Below are 18,553 nucleotides of genomic sequence, written 5' to 3'. Positions count from 1 at the left end.
TATTTGTGTTAGCAATGTAGAAACAAAAATATATAAATTTATTTTGTATTAAACATTAGAAATTTCCTACGTGACAAAACTAAATTGAAATTTTTACCACTGCGCTTTCTACAACTTGCAAAGCAGACAGATTTATAAAATAGTCGACAAGGGAATCTATATTATGCATTCCATATGCCGATTATTACGGTAAAAATTCTTAGTGAACTTAGTTTCTAGTACTCGAAACCGAGTAAAGAACTAAAACAGAAAGGCGATCTTAGATTTAACTTCAATGCTGGGCATTTGCCATCCGCTTATATGTATTTCAACCTCATTAGGTATCATTAGATTAGGTATCATTATGACATATGCAGAGGCTCTGAATCTAAATTAAATCTCTCACGTCATAGTACAATAAATATAAAAATAATTATTTACAGATATTACAACGCCATCTAATAACAACATTTTATCAACATTTTATCAAAATTTTATCAATGTGTGTGATTTGCAAGTTGTAGAAAGCGCAGTAGTAAAAATTTGAACTTAGTTCCGACCAGTGGGAAACCTTAGAATTTCTGACGTTGTAACGACTGTAACATATGCGCAAATGGCAGATGCATTGAAGTTAAATCTAAAACCGTCTTTCTGTAATTTTTTTTCGTAATAGAGGGGCTACCGATTTCAAGGTTTACAATATATACTCAGGCCCAGAAATTTCCAATGCCCAATGTCCGAAATAATCAAAATTAAAAATGATTATGGAGACACTCATCGATTATTATTGACAAGCGACACACCAAATCAAAAATCGAACATTTCTTGTTAATTATTTGATATCTGGTAAAACAAGTATAAATTTAAAATGATTTATCCCCATGTAAAAGATACTGCGACATCGCATCTTGAAAGTGTGGGCGGACAAGTTAATAAAAACGTCATAACCTTTGTTAATTAACTGTGTAGCACTGTGAAAGAAGATAGTATAATCTAGTGATTGCTCTTTTGTAGTTTTCAACATCTATAGTCATGTATTAAACACATATACTGGAGAATATTCTAAGCACATTTCAATACTATTATGACTAAATAAGAAATTTTCATATTTTTGCTTTTTGAACTGTAGAGATTTGAACACTATTAATATAATGCATATTAAATAAGAATTATTTATATCTTTCAGTTTTGAGTTTTTTAATATGCGTAAACCAGAAAGAAGAATATACGAAACTTACCCAGATGGTGGACAGCTGTTCAAAGTATTTGACAGCGAAGAACCCCAGCTAGAAGACTCTCAAACCTTGAGTTCTCCCAAACAATTGTCACCTAGACGACTTAAGGTAAGCCAAACAGGAAATAGATTTGTTGCTTTACTATTTAATGTAGATCAATTAATATGAAAGTAGCTAGTAGACAATTAAATAGAGGATAGATAATAAACCAACAGCAGTGTACTGTTTCACAGTACAAACAACCAGTGAAAGCATTGTGTTTAACCAAAAGATCAATCGAAACAAAAAGTTTGTATTTAAAAGTGATAAAAAAGAAAAAAAAAATCAAAAAACCCAACTGTCGAGTGCTCTTGATTCTGAAAAAGTTTCAATAATCTCAATGCTGTTATGATAGAAGAAAAGTATGACCGTGATATCACTTTTGTTAACTGTTATAGAGCAATTGATGGAAATTAGATTATGGTTGATTAAATATGCTCTCTATAGATGAAAGTAATGTTTTTAAAATGGCAATTTTTGGGAGAAAGCTGGCTGTTACGTTAAAACACTAGAATGTAGTTAACGGTTTTATAAGTTTTTATTTGAAATACAAACTTAAGAAATATATATAAAAAATGTCTATTAAAGCATTAAGTAGTCTAGTTACTATAAAGAGAGCTAAAAGAAGCAATAAACAAATTGTATATAGATTAAAAACCAAAAAAGTATACGTTTCTTTTAGATAAATGTGTTTTCCTTCAAACGGCAAATAATGATGACATTACTTATCTAACTTGATCGTGTCAAAGTTTGATGTCTCCGCTGGCAGCAGTTTTTTTCCCATTTCTTTACGGCGGAGGGAAAAATGTTGTCATGGCAACAATATGAAACATGTCACAAAGCAAGAATACAAATGTCATTAACAACAATTAAACATCATTTTTATTTATAGTAATATTAAAAGTACAATTAGTTAATAAGGCATTTTCAAAAAATTGAAACCGTGCAAAAATGTTCCCGACTCTTGATACGCATTGGTAATTGTTGATGATACTGATGGTCGAGAACAACTTTCAGCAATCATTCCCGATGTTGGCGAATCATGAGGGTTTAAAATTTTTTGAGCATTATCGTTCTTATCGGACTTGGAGGGCCCTAAACGTGCTACTGCATCATTAGCCGCGGACTCAATTTCGTTTAGGTTTTCCATTTTCGCACTAAATTTGCGCTTGCGGTTGCAACAAAAATAAGCTGTCTTTAATAATTGCAAACAACTGTCAAACAACTGTAACCAGGGAGACGCAAATCCCACCGACGACTTAATTATTTTAATTTTTAACATCTAGACGACTTTGATAGTTGTCACAGTTAATTTCGAGTAAAAATAGCGTATGAATTGTACTATTTATGGTTGAAAATTGCTACGTTTGAAGAAAAAATAGTATACTTTATTCGAAAAAGAAGCGACTTTTCTTGACTTGCCCTCTATTAAGCGCCTCACTTCGTTCGGCGCGTAATATCGGGCGCGTCAAGAAAAGTCATGCTTCTCCGCCTCATAAAGTCATATACTATTTCAGCATGATATTTTTAATGCCAACAAAAGTGACCGGAATGATTTGTTGGATTATGATAACAAATACGAAAACCGAATTGGAATACCAAATAATCCCCAAACCGATTTTTATGAGACTACAGTGGAGGTAAACTATTCCTTTAAACAATACAACAACAAATAAAATGATATAATTGTACATATGATTTATATCATAGATTAATTAAAAAATTAAATGGAAATAATGGATATTGTGTAAGTGTGGGGTATAGTTTCAAATTGTACAATCTTAATATTTCCTAATTTTTCAGTAATCGAGAGAAACGAATAAGCTATTTTATAGGAACAATCAAACTAATTTATCTTTTCTATTACATTTATATGACAACTACAAGTTTATATACAAATTTTTTCCTGAAACTTTTCAAAAATAACTAAGTAGGTAATTCTAGAAAAATATTTGGCTAATGTACTTTATAAAAAAAACAAATGGAGGTTGTACACATTGAAAATAACTTACGAACATTATTTATTAAACATATTTTCACCTCTTAGTCAAAAAAAGTACAACAAGGAGATAAAATAATGGAGTCAGAAAAAATTAGAAAGTAACACTTTTAATTATTCAAAAGTAGTTAATTAAATGGAAAGTCCATCGTCTTCTTCAGCGTTATTTATTTATCGTATGGCAATTACAACACATTTAGAACAAAATTACAAACATTAGTGGTATAGGTATATGACAAACTTTAAACAGCTACAAACAAACATCAAGTGTATTAATATAATCAATTGACTCTGAAGTTGCAAACAGGAAGTCTTCAGGGCTACCATCGTAGGATCTTGAGGGACACTCTTCAATATTGTGGTCGATAGTTTGGTTCTCCCCACAGTCATATTGAGGAGACGGGTTCTTGCCCCATTTATGTAGCATGTATGCACATCTGCCATGTCTGGTTCGGATCCTATTTAGAGTGTACCATGTTTTGCGTGGAAGATCAAAACCTGGTGGCTTGTGGGTAATAAAGGGCATGTTATTTTGCCATGCGTTCTATTCTGGGGACCGTGCATTCGTGATGTTGAACTCCTCATGTATCATTCTTGCCGTTTTCATTGGTGGTTTTCTAGAACGGAGACGGGTATTTCGTGCATCCTCGGAATCTTGGTGAATCGGGAGTTTACATTGTTTATGATCTTTTTGTATTCACGTGTAAGTGCATCAACCCGTAGTTAATGTGGAGGTGGGATGTGACTTAATACTGGAATCCATTGGGTGAGAGTTGATTTAATTGTACCAGCTATCATCCTCCTAGTGCTGTGCAGCTGTGCTGAGTGTCGACCTTTTTTACCTGTGGACTGTGTAGCCAAACTGGAGCACAATATTCAGCGGTCGAGAAAACAAGAGCTAAGGCAGTAGAGCTAAGAGTGGAAGCCGATGCTCCCCAGGTGGTACCGCAGAGCTTCTGTATAATTTTATTTCTTGTACTCAACTTTTGGGCAGTTTGTGTTAAATGCTCTTTAAATGATAGCGTTCTGTCTAGCGTTACGCCTAGGTATTTCGGTGTTTTGTTGTGGGTAAGTGTGGTATTTTCAAACCATATGTTAAGTGTCAGTTCCAGTTCTGGAACAAGCCAGTTCTGGAACCAGAAACAAACTGGATTGCAGCAGCTAGAGATAGAGAGAACTGGAGACGTTTGGAGGAGGCCTATATCCAACAAAGGATGTGAAAATGGGGCTGGATGATGATGATGATGTTGAGTTCCTTTCCAGCAAGTTTATTGTTCAGGTGAGAGCAACTAAATTCTGTTTTGGTTGCATTTGGTTGAAGTCACAACTTCTGTCTGCAATATAAGTCTGCCGTCAGAACTTCTTCAGACGTTCCTAGTGTTCTGCATCGTGTAGTGAGGGCCTAGTCATCGGCGTATCCGAACTTTCTTGATTGTGTTTCTGGCATATCTGCTAGGTATAAGCTAAATAGTAGTGGAGAGAGCACTGACCCCTGTGGTAGGCCATTTTTAAGTTTCTTTGGTGGGCTGATATCTGTGCCCATCACTACTTGAAACATTCGGTCGTTGAGCATGCTATCTATTAGGCGTGCTATTGGTTTACAGGGGATTGCACGGATAATTTTATATATAAGGCCCTCTCTCCATGCTGTATCGTAAGCTGCCGAGAGATCAATAAATGCCGCCGAAGTTTTAAGTCTTCTTTGGAAACCCGCTTCGATGTAGGTGGTGAGTGACATTACCTCGTCTGCGCAGCTTCGTTCTGGTCAAAATCCGCTTGTTTGACTGGGATTACCTGGAACAGTTCAGTACTGATTTTATTATATTATTATATAAGCCTTTCTAATAGTTTGTAGATGGCAGAGAAAAGCGCAATTGGTCTGTAGTTTATTAGGTTGTCGGCGGGTTTGCCTGGATTTAGTATGGCTATTATCTTAGAGCGCTTTAGTTCTTGTGGAATATTTCCAGTTTCCATGATGTCTGTGAAAAATCGAGCCAGCTAAACTTTTGTATACTTGCCACAATTTATTAGGAATTCAGGGTGAATATTATCAAATCCTGGTGATTTTGCTGGCTTAACTTCTTTAAGAGCCTCTGATATGTCTTCCTTGGTGAAGAGGAGGGAATACTTCGTTTCTGTGGCTACATGTTTTAAAGTTCTCTCTTTACGTAGATGGTGTGTGCTTTATCCTTTGGTGCCCTGGATGTTTTTACTATATGTGATGCTACGGCATCTGGCTTTACGGCTGCCTCTCGGCGTTTCGTACGGACACCACTCCCTAATTTTCTTAATAATGATCATGTCTGTCTGCTTGATTATTGGAAGTTTAGACTTTCTACTGTTTCGGTCCACTTTTGGCTTCTAGCGGCAGCTAGGCTGTACAGTAGTTCATCCGCTATTTCTTGGTGGCCAGTTTCAAGAAAGCTCTGATATAATTCCTCGCTTGAACGCTTCTTCAGCGTTCTCACACAACGTTTCATCGTCGACGGTTTCATTTTCTGGTGCTACATTGCCTTGTCGATTGTCTTTGATGATGATAAATTTGTATAAACTTAAACGGGGATCACTTTTTCAGTCCTCTCCAAAATAACAACATAATAAATTATTTACATCAACCAATTGTTGTTATTGATCATGGCAATATGTTTCGGAATTTTGCCAGGTTTCATTCTTTCAATGTTCTTAGTTTTTTTTTGTTATTGATTTTCCCACACCAATATCGTTTTTATAAGCTAACTCGTCGCAAACTAACACTGTATGTTGAGAGCTTTTAGTTAAAATAATCCTCTTCATTTTTGAGAAAACAAAATGTCAGTCTCCTGGTGCCTTAATGTGTTTGTTTGTTTCATTTTTCCAGTCATATACTTCTACTACTTCTCGAACTTTATGAACAGTACTTTACTTTGAAAACATCTTCAGATATTCATGTATGGGTCAGAATTATTTCCTTTTGTTTAATATATGAAAGAATGTTCTCTCACTGGGTATACTACTTCAATTTTCTGTCCTATCATGACATTCTTTTTTTTTTCTCAGTCAATTGTAAGCATGTCGAACATGCATTGGTTCTAGAACCAAAACCAAGTTTATATTGTGTATTAAATTTTTTTCTGAAATAGCGTTCTTTTACCGGAAGGTTTTCATTTTCTTTTAAACACATTCTCCACATCGATTTTATACTTAAAAAGAATCAAGATATAACCGTTGGCTTTGTTCTCGGCAATAATGAGATACAATTATTAATTCGCCTCCTTGTTTACGCTGTATGGGAACTGTTTTGCAATATTTTAGCAGAAAATTATCTTGAAAAGTTTTCTCTTTCGTCTCAAAATTTAGAGTGGAAACGTTTTATTTTCATTTGTAGTAAGGTACATTGAAAAGCACCACTTTTGTGTCGACATTTCGAATAAATTGGGAGCGAATGTGGACTATACCTAAAAGTAAAATCCATGTCTGTACAGAGATATACAAAAACCTTTGATGCAACTTACATTAATTTTTTTTACTGACTTCTTTTCCACGATGTAGTAATACGTTACCTTTTTCGTGCTTTATTACTAGCTACCGGAGTAACGTTTACCTCAATTATACGATTTATTACTTTAAAAATTCGAAAAAATACAATACTACTTTAGTAAACAAACTGTGCTGCTTCTCAAATCACATGCAACTAACAATCGTTGTAGAGCATGTTTCAACTGTAGTGGCCGAAATTTCTAGGGAACAGTAAAGCCTCACCAAACAAAGCAGTGGCGTTCCAAAAAATACTTATGATTTAAATCAAATTGTTTAAGATAGGTACATACAATTTATTAAACAATGATATTAGATTATATTTTTGGCAATAGTGTACTACATTTTAATACATATTATTATAATATATCACATACATATATTGTCTGTATGTGAAACCATAGGTACGTATTAGAGATTACAGTATTAATAAATATTAATTACAAAGATTGTTTTAACTTTAAAACCTTTATTATTTATATTATTACTCACTTAAACGTCACAAAGTTAAATACAAGAATATACGAAATGATTGTAATAAAGTAAAAAAATAATACATACATACAGGACAGTTTGTAAAACTTATTTTCACAGAGGTTACATAGGTACATCGTAATGTTAAATTATATTATTCACTTTCATAATCAGATGCACTGTCGTCGTCACTAAAATTATTTAAATCAATCCTTAATTCTTCAGTAATTACATCTATGCGACGTTCACTTTCCAAATACTTATCTTTAACCTTGACAACATGTTCACACACTTTCTTCCAGGTATCTACAGTTACTCTAGCAAATTTCTGTTCCACCAACACTTTTACGTCTTCTAACTCAAAATAAACGTTTTGTTTTGCATTTTTATTTGCGCCCAAACCATTTCTATAGGGTTCAAGTCTGGATGAGATGGCGAAAGTTTTAAAGAAACATGTCTACATTCTTGCAGCACTTTGTCAAATTTATATTGAATATAATCTTGTTTGTGTCTTTTAATGATTTCATACAATTGCTTCTTTAACATTGACGTTACAAATGCAAATTTTTTTTCTGTCAACCAAGATAATCATATCTATTTTTTTAGAATTACTGGTGGGTGCTTTATTAATTTGTACATTATGATAATCTCCTGTCTTAGCTCATGACTTAAAAATCTTCTGTATGAAACCAATCTTCCCACCACCATGTAGGATAACCAACCTACTACCTTTGGAAATGTTTTTTAACATTCCTTTGCCACTGTCATCTGCCCAGCTATTTGGCGTTATGTGTCTTGCATGTACATAGGTTTCATCTACATATATAATTGACTTACCTTCGCTTCCGTAATATTTAATTTTGTCCAAATATTTAATACGTAGAGCAGGAATATCATTCCATTCAATTAATAAACGTTGATTATCTTTCGTTTTCTTTCATTTAAATCCCAAATCTTTCACAATTCTGTAGAGATCTCACACTTTCAGTCCACTCGTACACCTCTTCAAGCCTTTTCTGCAAAAGCTTCAATGATACCCGACAACGTTCAGGCTCATGAAAACGATGAATGGTATTTCTAATGAACTGTTTGTCATACTCCCTCAAGTCTCTCACGGTTTCTTTCCTTTCCGCAAGTGTTGTAGCTGGAAATTTTAGTGTATTATTTGACTCTGCGTTTGTTAACATACTTGCTTGTTGAATGATCCTTTCTACTGCACGTAAAGATACTCCAGTAGCTTCACTCACACGTTGTTTAATACTGGTATTATCTTCAGGAAATAGTACTTGCATATATTTAAATACATTGTAAACTATTTCTTTGGATTCTGGTGTCAATCTGATCTGTTTACTGGTAGTACACTTAACCATCCCCATTCTACAAAATAGTTCTAACACGCGTGTTAGCAAGCACCTATCATGTTGAGACTCGACAATATAATGAGACTAAATTACGAACTCGTTTGAAATCTAGTGACTATAAATTCTCGGAAATTATTCTTATCAGTTCTTTGAATGTCCTTAACGAGTCGTTAAGGAGTCATTAATAATGACTTTATAATTACGGTTTTAAGGTAACTGATACTAAATTATAAATTAACTTTAACATACTTTATATAGTATCAATTATAAAAGATGGTATTATAACAAACAAATAGTTTGGTATCTATAAAACAATGTGTGTACAATTAAACTTTATTTATTATTTAAGTGAGTAATAATTTTGTAATTAGTGCGATTTCAAATAATTTAATTTATTTAATATTGCAACGCCACTACATGGGTCTGATCATAGATATTCTATTGTCTATGGGATTAACTATTTCGTGGAAGGGCTCGCCACTCGATTTGAAATAAGCTGTAACAACTAACCTAATGGCGTAAAAACGTTTTTAGCGTGAAATGTGTATTGACAAGCGTGCAATATCCTGTATCCCTACAGGATATTGCACGCTTTGAAAAATTTGCCACTAAATACAAGAAAAACCCATTGGCGATTGTACTCTTTGATTTTAAATATTGGATAGGAGATTGTATGATTTGAAATTTTAATGTCATTGAAAATTGTACGTTTTGAATTGAAGTCTAATTTTCTTCCTTCAAAATTCACTGGATAATGAGATTTTCTATTGTTTCGATTCAGGACTAGAAACTCGACGTAATGCGACATCTAACTCAATTTTTGTGAAATATGGAGATTGTACACTTTTAAACTATACCCCTTAAGTTACATAAATTCAAAAATATTTTTACAATATATTAGATCAATTTGAAAGTAAATAATATAGCAAACTAAATTCTTTTACTTTATTAAATTTTCAGTTAATGTTAATATATATTATATACAGGGTTGGCATTCAAAAGAGCCCACCCTAATATTTGTGTGGCGCATCATTAGATAGGTATTTCGCTAGAGAATTCGAGCATCCATGATTTTTCTTTTTATATTAGGCATATTTTTAATATTTTTATATTTACTCATATTAGGCATATTTTTAATTCGTTCTAATAGAGTGCAGGAAGAACAGCGAGGTTATTTAATCAATGTCATCATAAAAAGCAACTTCGTCTCTTATAAATATTAAAACCAGTTAATAAATTTCATGGAACGTCATCAGTAGCTGATAAAAAAAGGGAGAGTAAAAAACGAATACTGAAGTGGCACCAGTAGAAATTTTAAGTCATGTTAACTTGGGACCTAAATAGATAGGTAGATTGAATAAGGTAGTATTTGGCCTAGTCCACTGCGACCTTTTTAGATCTATTGTAGTCCTCTAATCCAAGGTTACATATAATTTGCCATACTCTCTTGCAGTGCCCTATTAACAGACCTACAATGGCTTTGACTGTTTTCCTGTCTTTGCTTATTAGGTCTGCCGTAACTTGTTGCGAATATTCTCTAATGAACCGTTTCGTCTGTTTTTGTCCTGGTGAATTCCTCGTTCATTCCAAAGATTTGTAAGCTACCCACTTTCTTGTAGCCGTTCTCGTTACTACCTTTGCAATGCCACAGAAGGGTTGCCATCCAACGAATGGCATTGATGAGCCTTGTTTGGCCATTTCATTTGCTGTTTCCTTGCCATTATGACCCTCGTGCCCCGGTGCCGTGGCTACCGTAACCTTGCTAGGTTCCTATAGTTTATTAAGGACACTCATACAATCTTATATTAGCTTAGAATTTACCTCTATAAAATTGAGTGCCTCAAGTGGTGCCTGGCTATCTGTGAAGATGGCCATTGAATGGTACTTTCTTTCGCCTTTCTATTTCTTTCACGCAGTGTTAGATTGCTGTTATTTCTGACTAGAAAATTGTGGCATCCTTAGCTAGACTTACTGGGAAATGTATCTCTTCTTCTTAGAGTGCCGTCTCCCTACGGAGATTGGCAATCATTATGGCTATTTTTATTTTCGAACTTGCTGTTCTAAACAAATCAATCGATTTGCATTAATACCAATCACGTAGATTCTTCAACCATGAGTTCTGCCATCGGCCAACAGATCTTCTTCCTTGAATCTTTCCCTGTATTATAAGTCTCAAAATTGCATATTTTGGTCCCCTCATCACGTGGCCTAGGTATTCCAGTTTTCTGGTTTGTATAGTGGTGAATAGTTCTACCAACCCTCTCCAGTACTTCTTTATTTGTAATTCTATCAGTCCATGATATTTTTAATACTCTGCGGTATAAACAGAGTTCGAAAGCCTCGATTATTTTTAAATTGCATTTTTTTAAGTCTCAGCTCCATATAATAATATTGAAAATATTTAACAGCGAAGGGTACGTAGTCTGATCTCCAAATTAGATTTTTGCACGTTAGCTTTATTCGTATAAATGCTGATCTGTCAATCTCTATTCGCCTGTTTATTTCTGCAGTTTGATCATTGGTTTCATTGATCAAAGTTCCCAAGTACTGATATTTTTCTACTTGTTCTATCACGTTACCATTGACTGTCAATAGGTGATGTATATATTGTGGTCTTTTTGTAATTAGCATGTACTTCGTTTTTTTAGCGGTTATAGTAATTTTCATCTCAGCACTATTCATACTTAAGATGTTGGAGGTCTTCTATACTCATTACTATGATCACAGTGTTGTCTGCAAATCGTAAGTTGTTAATTAATTTTCCGTTAACGGTAACTCTCGCTTTGATATTATTGAGCGTGTTTTGGAAAATTTCTTCAGAATTATAAGTTAAACAAAAGTGGCGATAAAACACATCCCTTCTAACTCCTCTACAGATTTTCATTTCTTCTGAGTGTTGCCCATCAATTTGAACGATGGCACTTTGAGTCCAATATAATGTTTGCCCTATATTGATGATTTCACTGTCAATGCGCTTGTTCATAAAGATTGATATTAGTTTTTCATGTTTTTTCATCGAAAGTTTTTTCGTAGTCAACAAAGCACAAGTGTAGATGAACGTATACATCCCGACATCGCTGAATCAATATGTTGATAGCAAATAGTCCTTCTCGAGTATCCATTTCATTTCGGAACCCGAACTGCGTCTCGCTAATATCCTCCTCTAGCCTTTCGTATATTCTCTTATTTATTACTTTCAGCAGTACTTCTAAAGTAGGACTCATGAGGCTCAGTGTTCGATAATCAGAGCACTATTTAGCTGCTTGTTTTTTAGGGATGGTTATAAATGCTGATTTCTGCCACTCTTGTGGTATTATTCGCGTATCGTACACCGTGTTGAATAAATCTGCCAATACTTCCAAGTTATCCTCTTCCACTAGTTTTAACAGTTCTACTGGTATTTCATCTAATCCAGCTGCTTTATTGTCTTTAGAGTTTTTGATAGCATATTTGATTTCATCTATCGTGATCTTTTGTCTCTCTAAAGGATTTAATTCTTGTATTTTCTGCATTTCACCTCTTTCATCTTGGAAAAGTTCTCTAACGTACTCCTCTTATCGTCTTAATTTCTCTGGTAAATCTATTAGTAGTACTCCTTTTTTGTCTTTTATGTGTCCTTGCTGTCTATTTCGACCCATTCCAGTCACTTCTCTTATTTTTTGTGCATATTTCTCATATCATATTTTGTTTCTAGTTCTTCTATCTCTTTACACTGTTTTATCAAATAGATTTCCTTATCTGTTTTGATTTTTTCCTTAATTATTCGTTGTATTTTTTATACTTCTGTAGATCTTTTCCTTTATATTTCCCTCTTTCTTCCATCTCTAAAAGTATTTCTTCTGTCATCTACTGTTTTTTAGCCTCTGACCTATGTTGTATCAAACAACGAGAAGAGTCTCAAAAAGAGAATGTATCTCTTGCTTTGTTTCTACTATAGCCCCCTCAATACTCGGATGAAGGACATAACCAAACTTTCAATTTCTTAGATGACGTATCTCTGATTCACAATATCCTCCAAAAAAAATTCTAAAACTGGACTACTATGAAGATCTGGAAATTAGCAAAGAAAAGCAGATAAGTCTGAACTGTGTTAATGACCATGTCTCGTGCCATCGTGACTGCCTCCCTCTCCATCCTTAACTATTCTCAGGACCCATATTCTTTACATTTTTTCTTAATCCATTTCCCACTCTTTCTACTTACCTTCAAATTGAAATTGTATATTCATGTAAAATGTTTAAAATCGTTTATTTAAAACAGTGCATTTAAAAATGCTATTTAAAACACGAAAATTATAAAACTTATTATCATAAAGAACATCTTGGATCAATGTTTTGGAACAATAATTTTTTGGACTAATATTTTTAGATGAAAATAAAAGATGTAATTGTCATCACAATTCATTGTGGTTCATCTTATCCGAACAATATTAGTGTTCAACAGGCCACTAGAAGATAGTTTCAGATCCATTCAATAGTTTCATTTAAAAGAAAGAACAGTTTAAATCTAATAATATACAACAATTTAGTACTAAAATAAATGTCATTAAAAATTTTTTCTTCGTTTAAATGATCCAAAATTGACCAAAAAATTAATTTTATAACTTTTAGCAACCGCCGTATTACAGCTTTTTTAAGATTTTCAAAATTTTGCTATTATACTTTAAAAATTAAGCTTTTTAATGATAAGCAAAAAATCTAAAAAATGTTTGTTTATATAAGCCTATAATAACCAAAAAAATTCTTTTTTAGCTTATTTCGATGGTCTGTAAGATGAAACTTGGGAACCTAAAAATTGGGAAAATTTATTTCAAAGAACTTTACCCGAGACACTTTTCTAGCATATAAACAATATAATATTACTATCTGTGTTTTTTATGGGTCTATTGGCCAACCTCATAATTCGAATATCTTATTTTAATTTAGAACATACTTATTCTCACATTTTTGACTGAATCCATAGTAAAAGTATTCTAATCACAAGGTTAACTTACTTTTTCTTTTGTTATAGGACAAACAACTAGACCGAAGATTCTGGAAACAACTTAGCAGGAGAAGAGGAAGCAAAGGGAATGTTCCGGCCTAAATTTGAATATTGTATATCGCTATTTTCATTATACAGCTCAACAGACACTGATAAAAATAACGAGAAAAATATACAATAAAGAATAATACAGATAATAATACAATTGTATAGAAAAACATTTTATATACATCTAGGTATTTTAAAATATGTGTGTGTTCAAAAGTCGTTAAAATATAAATTATATAAAAAATTATATTTAATTTAAAAGTTATTTTAAAAGGCTGAAACAAACATGTAGATGTTTTCGAAAAATTAATACATCGCAAAAAAATATCACGGATGACATTTATCGAAGCAGAAATACTACAATTATGGTGAACTCTACCCAGACAGATTTCAAAACGATACATTTTATCAATATTGTTAAAGTAAATAGAGGCAATGAAACAATGGGGAAAGCATTGTCTAGCAGATAACAATAATTTCCACTAGTAACTTATACCTTGCAGATACGCCACTTAATAAATATCGAGCTTTGTGTCTGGTAATTTGATACAAAAATAACGTATGAAAATAAAAGTAACTTATTTTGTGATCTGTAAACCTATAAAAAATATTTTCTTTATAAAACATAACGGTGAACAGAAAACAAAAAGGCTAACGCAGTAGTTTAAAATTCTAAAATGAATCTGCGGCTTAGTCTAGAATATGCTGGTATCTGATCGGCCTATGGTGGAGCAGTACGGCAAGAGATAAGGGCTTGCGGCTAGGTGATACTCCTCCATAGATAACTACCGGAAGGGCGTGGAGCGCCTAAATACCGGGTATATATATATAAAACATAAAACACTCGAAGAAACAGCAAGGAAATTATTTACAAATAATCTAGTCAAACTACAAGAAACAGTTCTGAAGCTATTTTCTTGTGGCATTTTAAATTAATTAATATTTAAATGGGAATAAGCCACAATTAAAGGTTAAAATACATTTATTGACGTTTCAATTTCCACTTCACAGGAGAACGATTTCCGAAGTGGAAATTGAAACGTCAATAAATGTATTTTAACCTTTAATTGTGGCTTATTCCCATTTAAATATTAATTAATTACAAGAAACAGATACTGATTAAAAAAAATCATGTCGCTTACAAATGTGATAATTTATAAATGTAATGTTTGATTGAAGTATACTCTATAAAATATATCACACGATATTTAATAAGATCCATTAGCTAAATCCAAGAACAGAGTAACATAATGTAACAAAGTGATAAAATAAGAGCAAAGTGTGCGAGAGAAACTAAAAAAATAAACAGGTAATTAATAAAAAGTATGCTACAAAGTACTTAAAAGATATTCAAAAAGAAAACAAATATTTTTATCAAACTAATCATTGCAAATTTGATCGATGCAATGGGAACATAATGAAGCTACAAATACATGGCAGGGATCATCATGACACCAGTAAAACTAGATAGCTCCAGACAGATGTTTCCTTTCGTGTTTTCCTAGAGAATTTCACTTAAACGCACATTGTCAAGTTGTATTGTCCAAATAAAGGATGCACCACCTACTATGTTCTTAGGTTCCTGATGCAAAAAAAAAGTGTTAGGAAACGAATTAAACGATAAAGCTTAGGATTATCTTAGTTTTATTGACAGTTTAATTTTTGTTCTTAAAACAATAAAAAAATTTTTCACTGGAAGTAGTTTAACGATCGCCATTTTTAAATGGGTTAGCAGAATCACAAAAAAATCTAGAAAATTTCTAAGTAATAGCTTTTACATGATATATAACATGCCATTTAATGTTATTTATGAAAAATGTCAATTACGTCATATTGTAAAAAATAACAAATAAATTTTATGAAACTGTAGAAAGCCCAAAAAAGAATCATAAATATCTGCACCTATTTTTTACACCGTTGCTACTGAACATGGGTGGTCATATTGAAACAGAGTGACAAAATCGCCCAAAAATATAGGAACAAATTGATTCACAAAGTACTCTCAAATGGTGTACTACTAAAACATGAACCATTTTACAATTATTTGATAAAATGGCGCCATCCGCTATTTGGGAGGCCATAATGGTTACGTCACTGAAATGTCATAAAAACAATGGAACAGGTCATAGTTTAATTACATAGAAATTTATTAATTTTAGTGTATGATTTACATGTAATTTGTAAGGAAGGGGGGACTTTAGATGTGCACTATATAGTAAAAGTTAGAAGGTGAAATGATCCAAATCTAAATTCTGTTTAGGCCATATCTAACATGTAGTCAACTGGAAAGTGTATCAAAACTAGAAAGCAATAGGGAGAAAAGCTCGTCTAGCTACCCCTAAAATTAGATGGCCTAACCACAAAAAGTAAAACAGGGGATGTCCCATTACCCAGGGCATCCAAAGTAATGCTCAGTACAAAAGCCTTCCCATTCGTTATGTCCTGGGATGGGGAGGAGTGATTGGTTATAGCTTGGGGGTCAGATAGGTACCGCTCCTTTAAGGAGTGTGACCAGTTTGATCTTCGGACATGTGAGTCCCACTGATTCATTGGAACACACATGTCACTCGGAGCTGGGGTTTGTACAAATTGTGTGTGTGTATAGAAAGTGTAACATTCTGTTTTCGCGACTTTTGACACATTCTTAAATTCATATGACAAATTTGTCACTTTGTGTATTTAATCAGAATTTAGGCTGTTTATTAGTTTGTTCAGAATAGAAACAAAAAGAAAGAAATTAATCAAAAATATTGTACGTGTTTCTTCAATTTAATTCTTTTAACTTTAAAGACTTTAGCATAGCATCATTACTGTGCTGCTACTAGCAATATCTGCTCAGAATTCTTTTTATATGCATGGATTTGCTTGAAATTTTGGCAATAGGTAGAAAGTTGCTCAAAGATTAAAATCTGCCCTATGCCAATACGTGCTTTTTCTCAGGGGTGGTTACCAAATCAACTCATAGGTGGAAAAAGTTTATCAAGAATAAAAGGGGATTTTTTGAGAAATTGCGAAAATAGTGTCCCCTTAAACCTAGATTTTTTTAAAATTAAACCGTCTAAACCAGTTAAACTTTTATAATGTAATGTTTGTACATAAATAAAGCTAATTGTAAATGAACAACGAATAATTTCAACTAGAGTGGTTTTGGCGGAGGTGAGTTTGTTACTTCCTGCGTTACAAAAAATATAAGTGGACTTTATTTGATTTATAAATTACCTAAATTTTTATGCAAATCACTTTTACCAGTGGTAGTTTTAAAGGTTTTTTAAACATCTTTAAAACAGTTTGTAATTATTGAACGACCCATCATAAACGTCGAATTAAATGAAGAGTCAATGAAAATTTTAATAACTGAATCTCAAAATAAAATAATAAGTACTTTGGATAACTAAGTACTAAGTAAGATAATAAGAACAATACACATGAGTAAAATCATATATATATATATATATATATATATATATATATATATATATAATGAAATGCAAATGCAATGAATGATAAACACAGACAAAATATATAACTGTACTGCTATGACAAAAAGTTCTACACAAAAAAAAATTAACTGCATAAAACAAGTCATAAAAGAAAAGACAAGTAAGTTAATACAGAAATATAGAAAAAGATAGTGATACACAAAACAAATGCTACTTCTACCAAATATAAACCAGGGATCTACACCAAAGAATAAAATAATACATAAATATGATCTACAAAAGATAGGAGATGAAAAATTGATGTAGCTAAACTACAAAAAACTTTAAAGCGACATAATTCTATACCAGATTTCTAAAAGTAGATATGCATAAAATTATTTTAACTCCAAAAGAAAAAAAAAATTAAGAAAAAATACCATAAAAAATATACCAACTGTCCAACATGATAAAAAAGTAAAACAGATCCATATGATCTGGCCTAAAAAAACCTCGGGATATCTTATGTAACCTATGAAACAAAAACGCTATGTGCCCATGCACCAAACCATGCTGCCATACGCAACTTATAAGTGCCGGATGAGGCTTTAACTTTACAATTGTATCAAAATAAAAAAAAATACTTAAAGTAAAATAATATAAAATAATATACAAATAATTAAGATATTGTAAAATTAAAAAGGTAGATAAATATGTTTATCATAACGAAACAAGTGCAATAATGTAAGATGTATTATAAAAGATAATGCTTTACGAACAAGAATTGTTGAGATTCATAGTCACTACAAACAGTAATATATAACTTAATGTCCTGAATATTGAAAGAAGAAGAATAAGAATAAAAGCACACAATGAAATAAAAGAATATGAAAATTTTCAAGTTCTTTACCATCTATAAGATCTTATAGTTCTAAGTATACAATAGAATGCAAAGTTTTACAATAAATGAGGCAAATTGGGAGCTATAAAGAACAAGAAAGAAATATATGCAATAAATAAATATATATATATATATATATATATATATATATATATATATATCTATATAAATGTATTCTTGGGTACACAGAAGTACCTAATAGAAGAAGGTAAAAGATTGTCCTGAGGGAAAAGTATGTCCTATGTATTGTCCTATATCATGAAAAAAAAACATGATAAAAATAAAATCTTCTCTTGGGTTTTTGGAAATATAAAAAATTAACAAAGTAATTTAAGAAAGATACCCGAAAAAAAAACTGGTTAAGTTGAAAAAACAGAAAACAGATCATTTAAACACCACTACAAAAGTACCTGCCATCAAAAATCAGCCAAAAAGTATTGCAAAAAACATGAAATATTTAAAAATATATAGTAAATAGTAATATATTTTAAACCAACATGTGAAAATTAAAATTTTAATTATCACAATTAATCAAAAATTATCAAAAAATAGCAAGATTTGAAAAAAAACTGATATTAAATTTGAACAATGAGTTTTTTTGGGAC

The 18,553-nt window shown here is 32.2% G+C and overlaps 1 protein-coding gene across 1 annotated transcript in view; it reads left to right on the top strand.

The window, feature by feature from the left end:
• Positions 1-13,964, top strand: part of PsGEF (Protostome-specific GEF) — a 204,819-nt gene extending 190,855 nt beyond the window's left edge. The window contains exons 23-24 of the mRNA XM_072529608.1: positions 1,166-1,322; positions 13,611-13,964. Coding sequence (XP_072385709.1) covers positions 1,166-1,322; positions 13,611-13,685 — 232 coding nt within the window. The 3' untranslated portion in view covers positions 13,686-13,964. The remainder of the gene's footprint in view (positions 1-1,165; positions 1,323-13,610) is intronic.
• Positions 13,965-18,553: the final 4,589 nt, after the last annotated feature.

This window comes from Diabrotica undecimpunctata, chromosome 4, assembly GCF_040954645.1.
Source record: "Diabrotica undecimpunctata isolate CICGRU chromosome 4, icDiaUnde3, whole genome shotgun sequence".
Classification (NCBI taxonomy): domain Eukaryota; kingdom Metazoa; phylum Arthropoda; class Insecta; order Coleoptera; family Chrysomelidae; genus Diabrotica; species Diabrotica undecimpunctata.
Note: the sequence above shows the minus strand (reverse complement) of the source record. Positions and strands in the feature narration are given on the sequence as shown.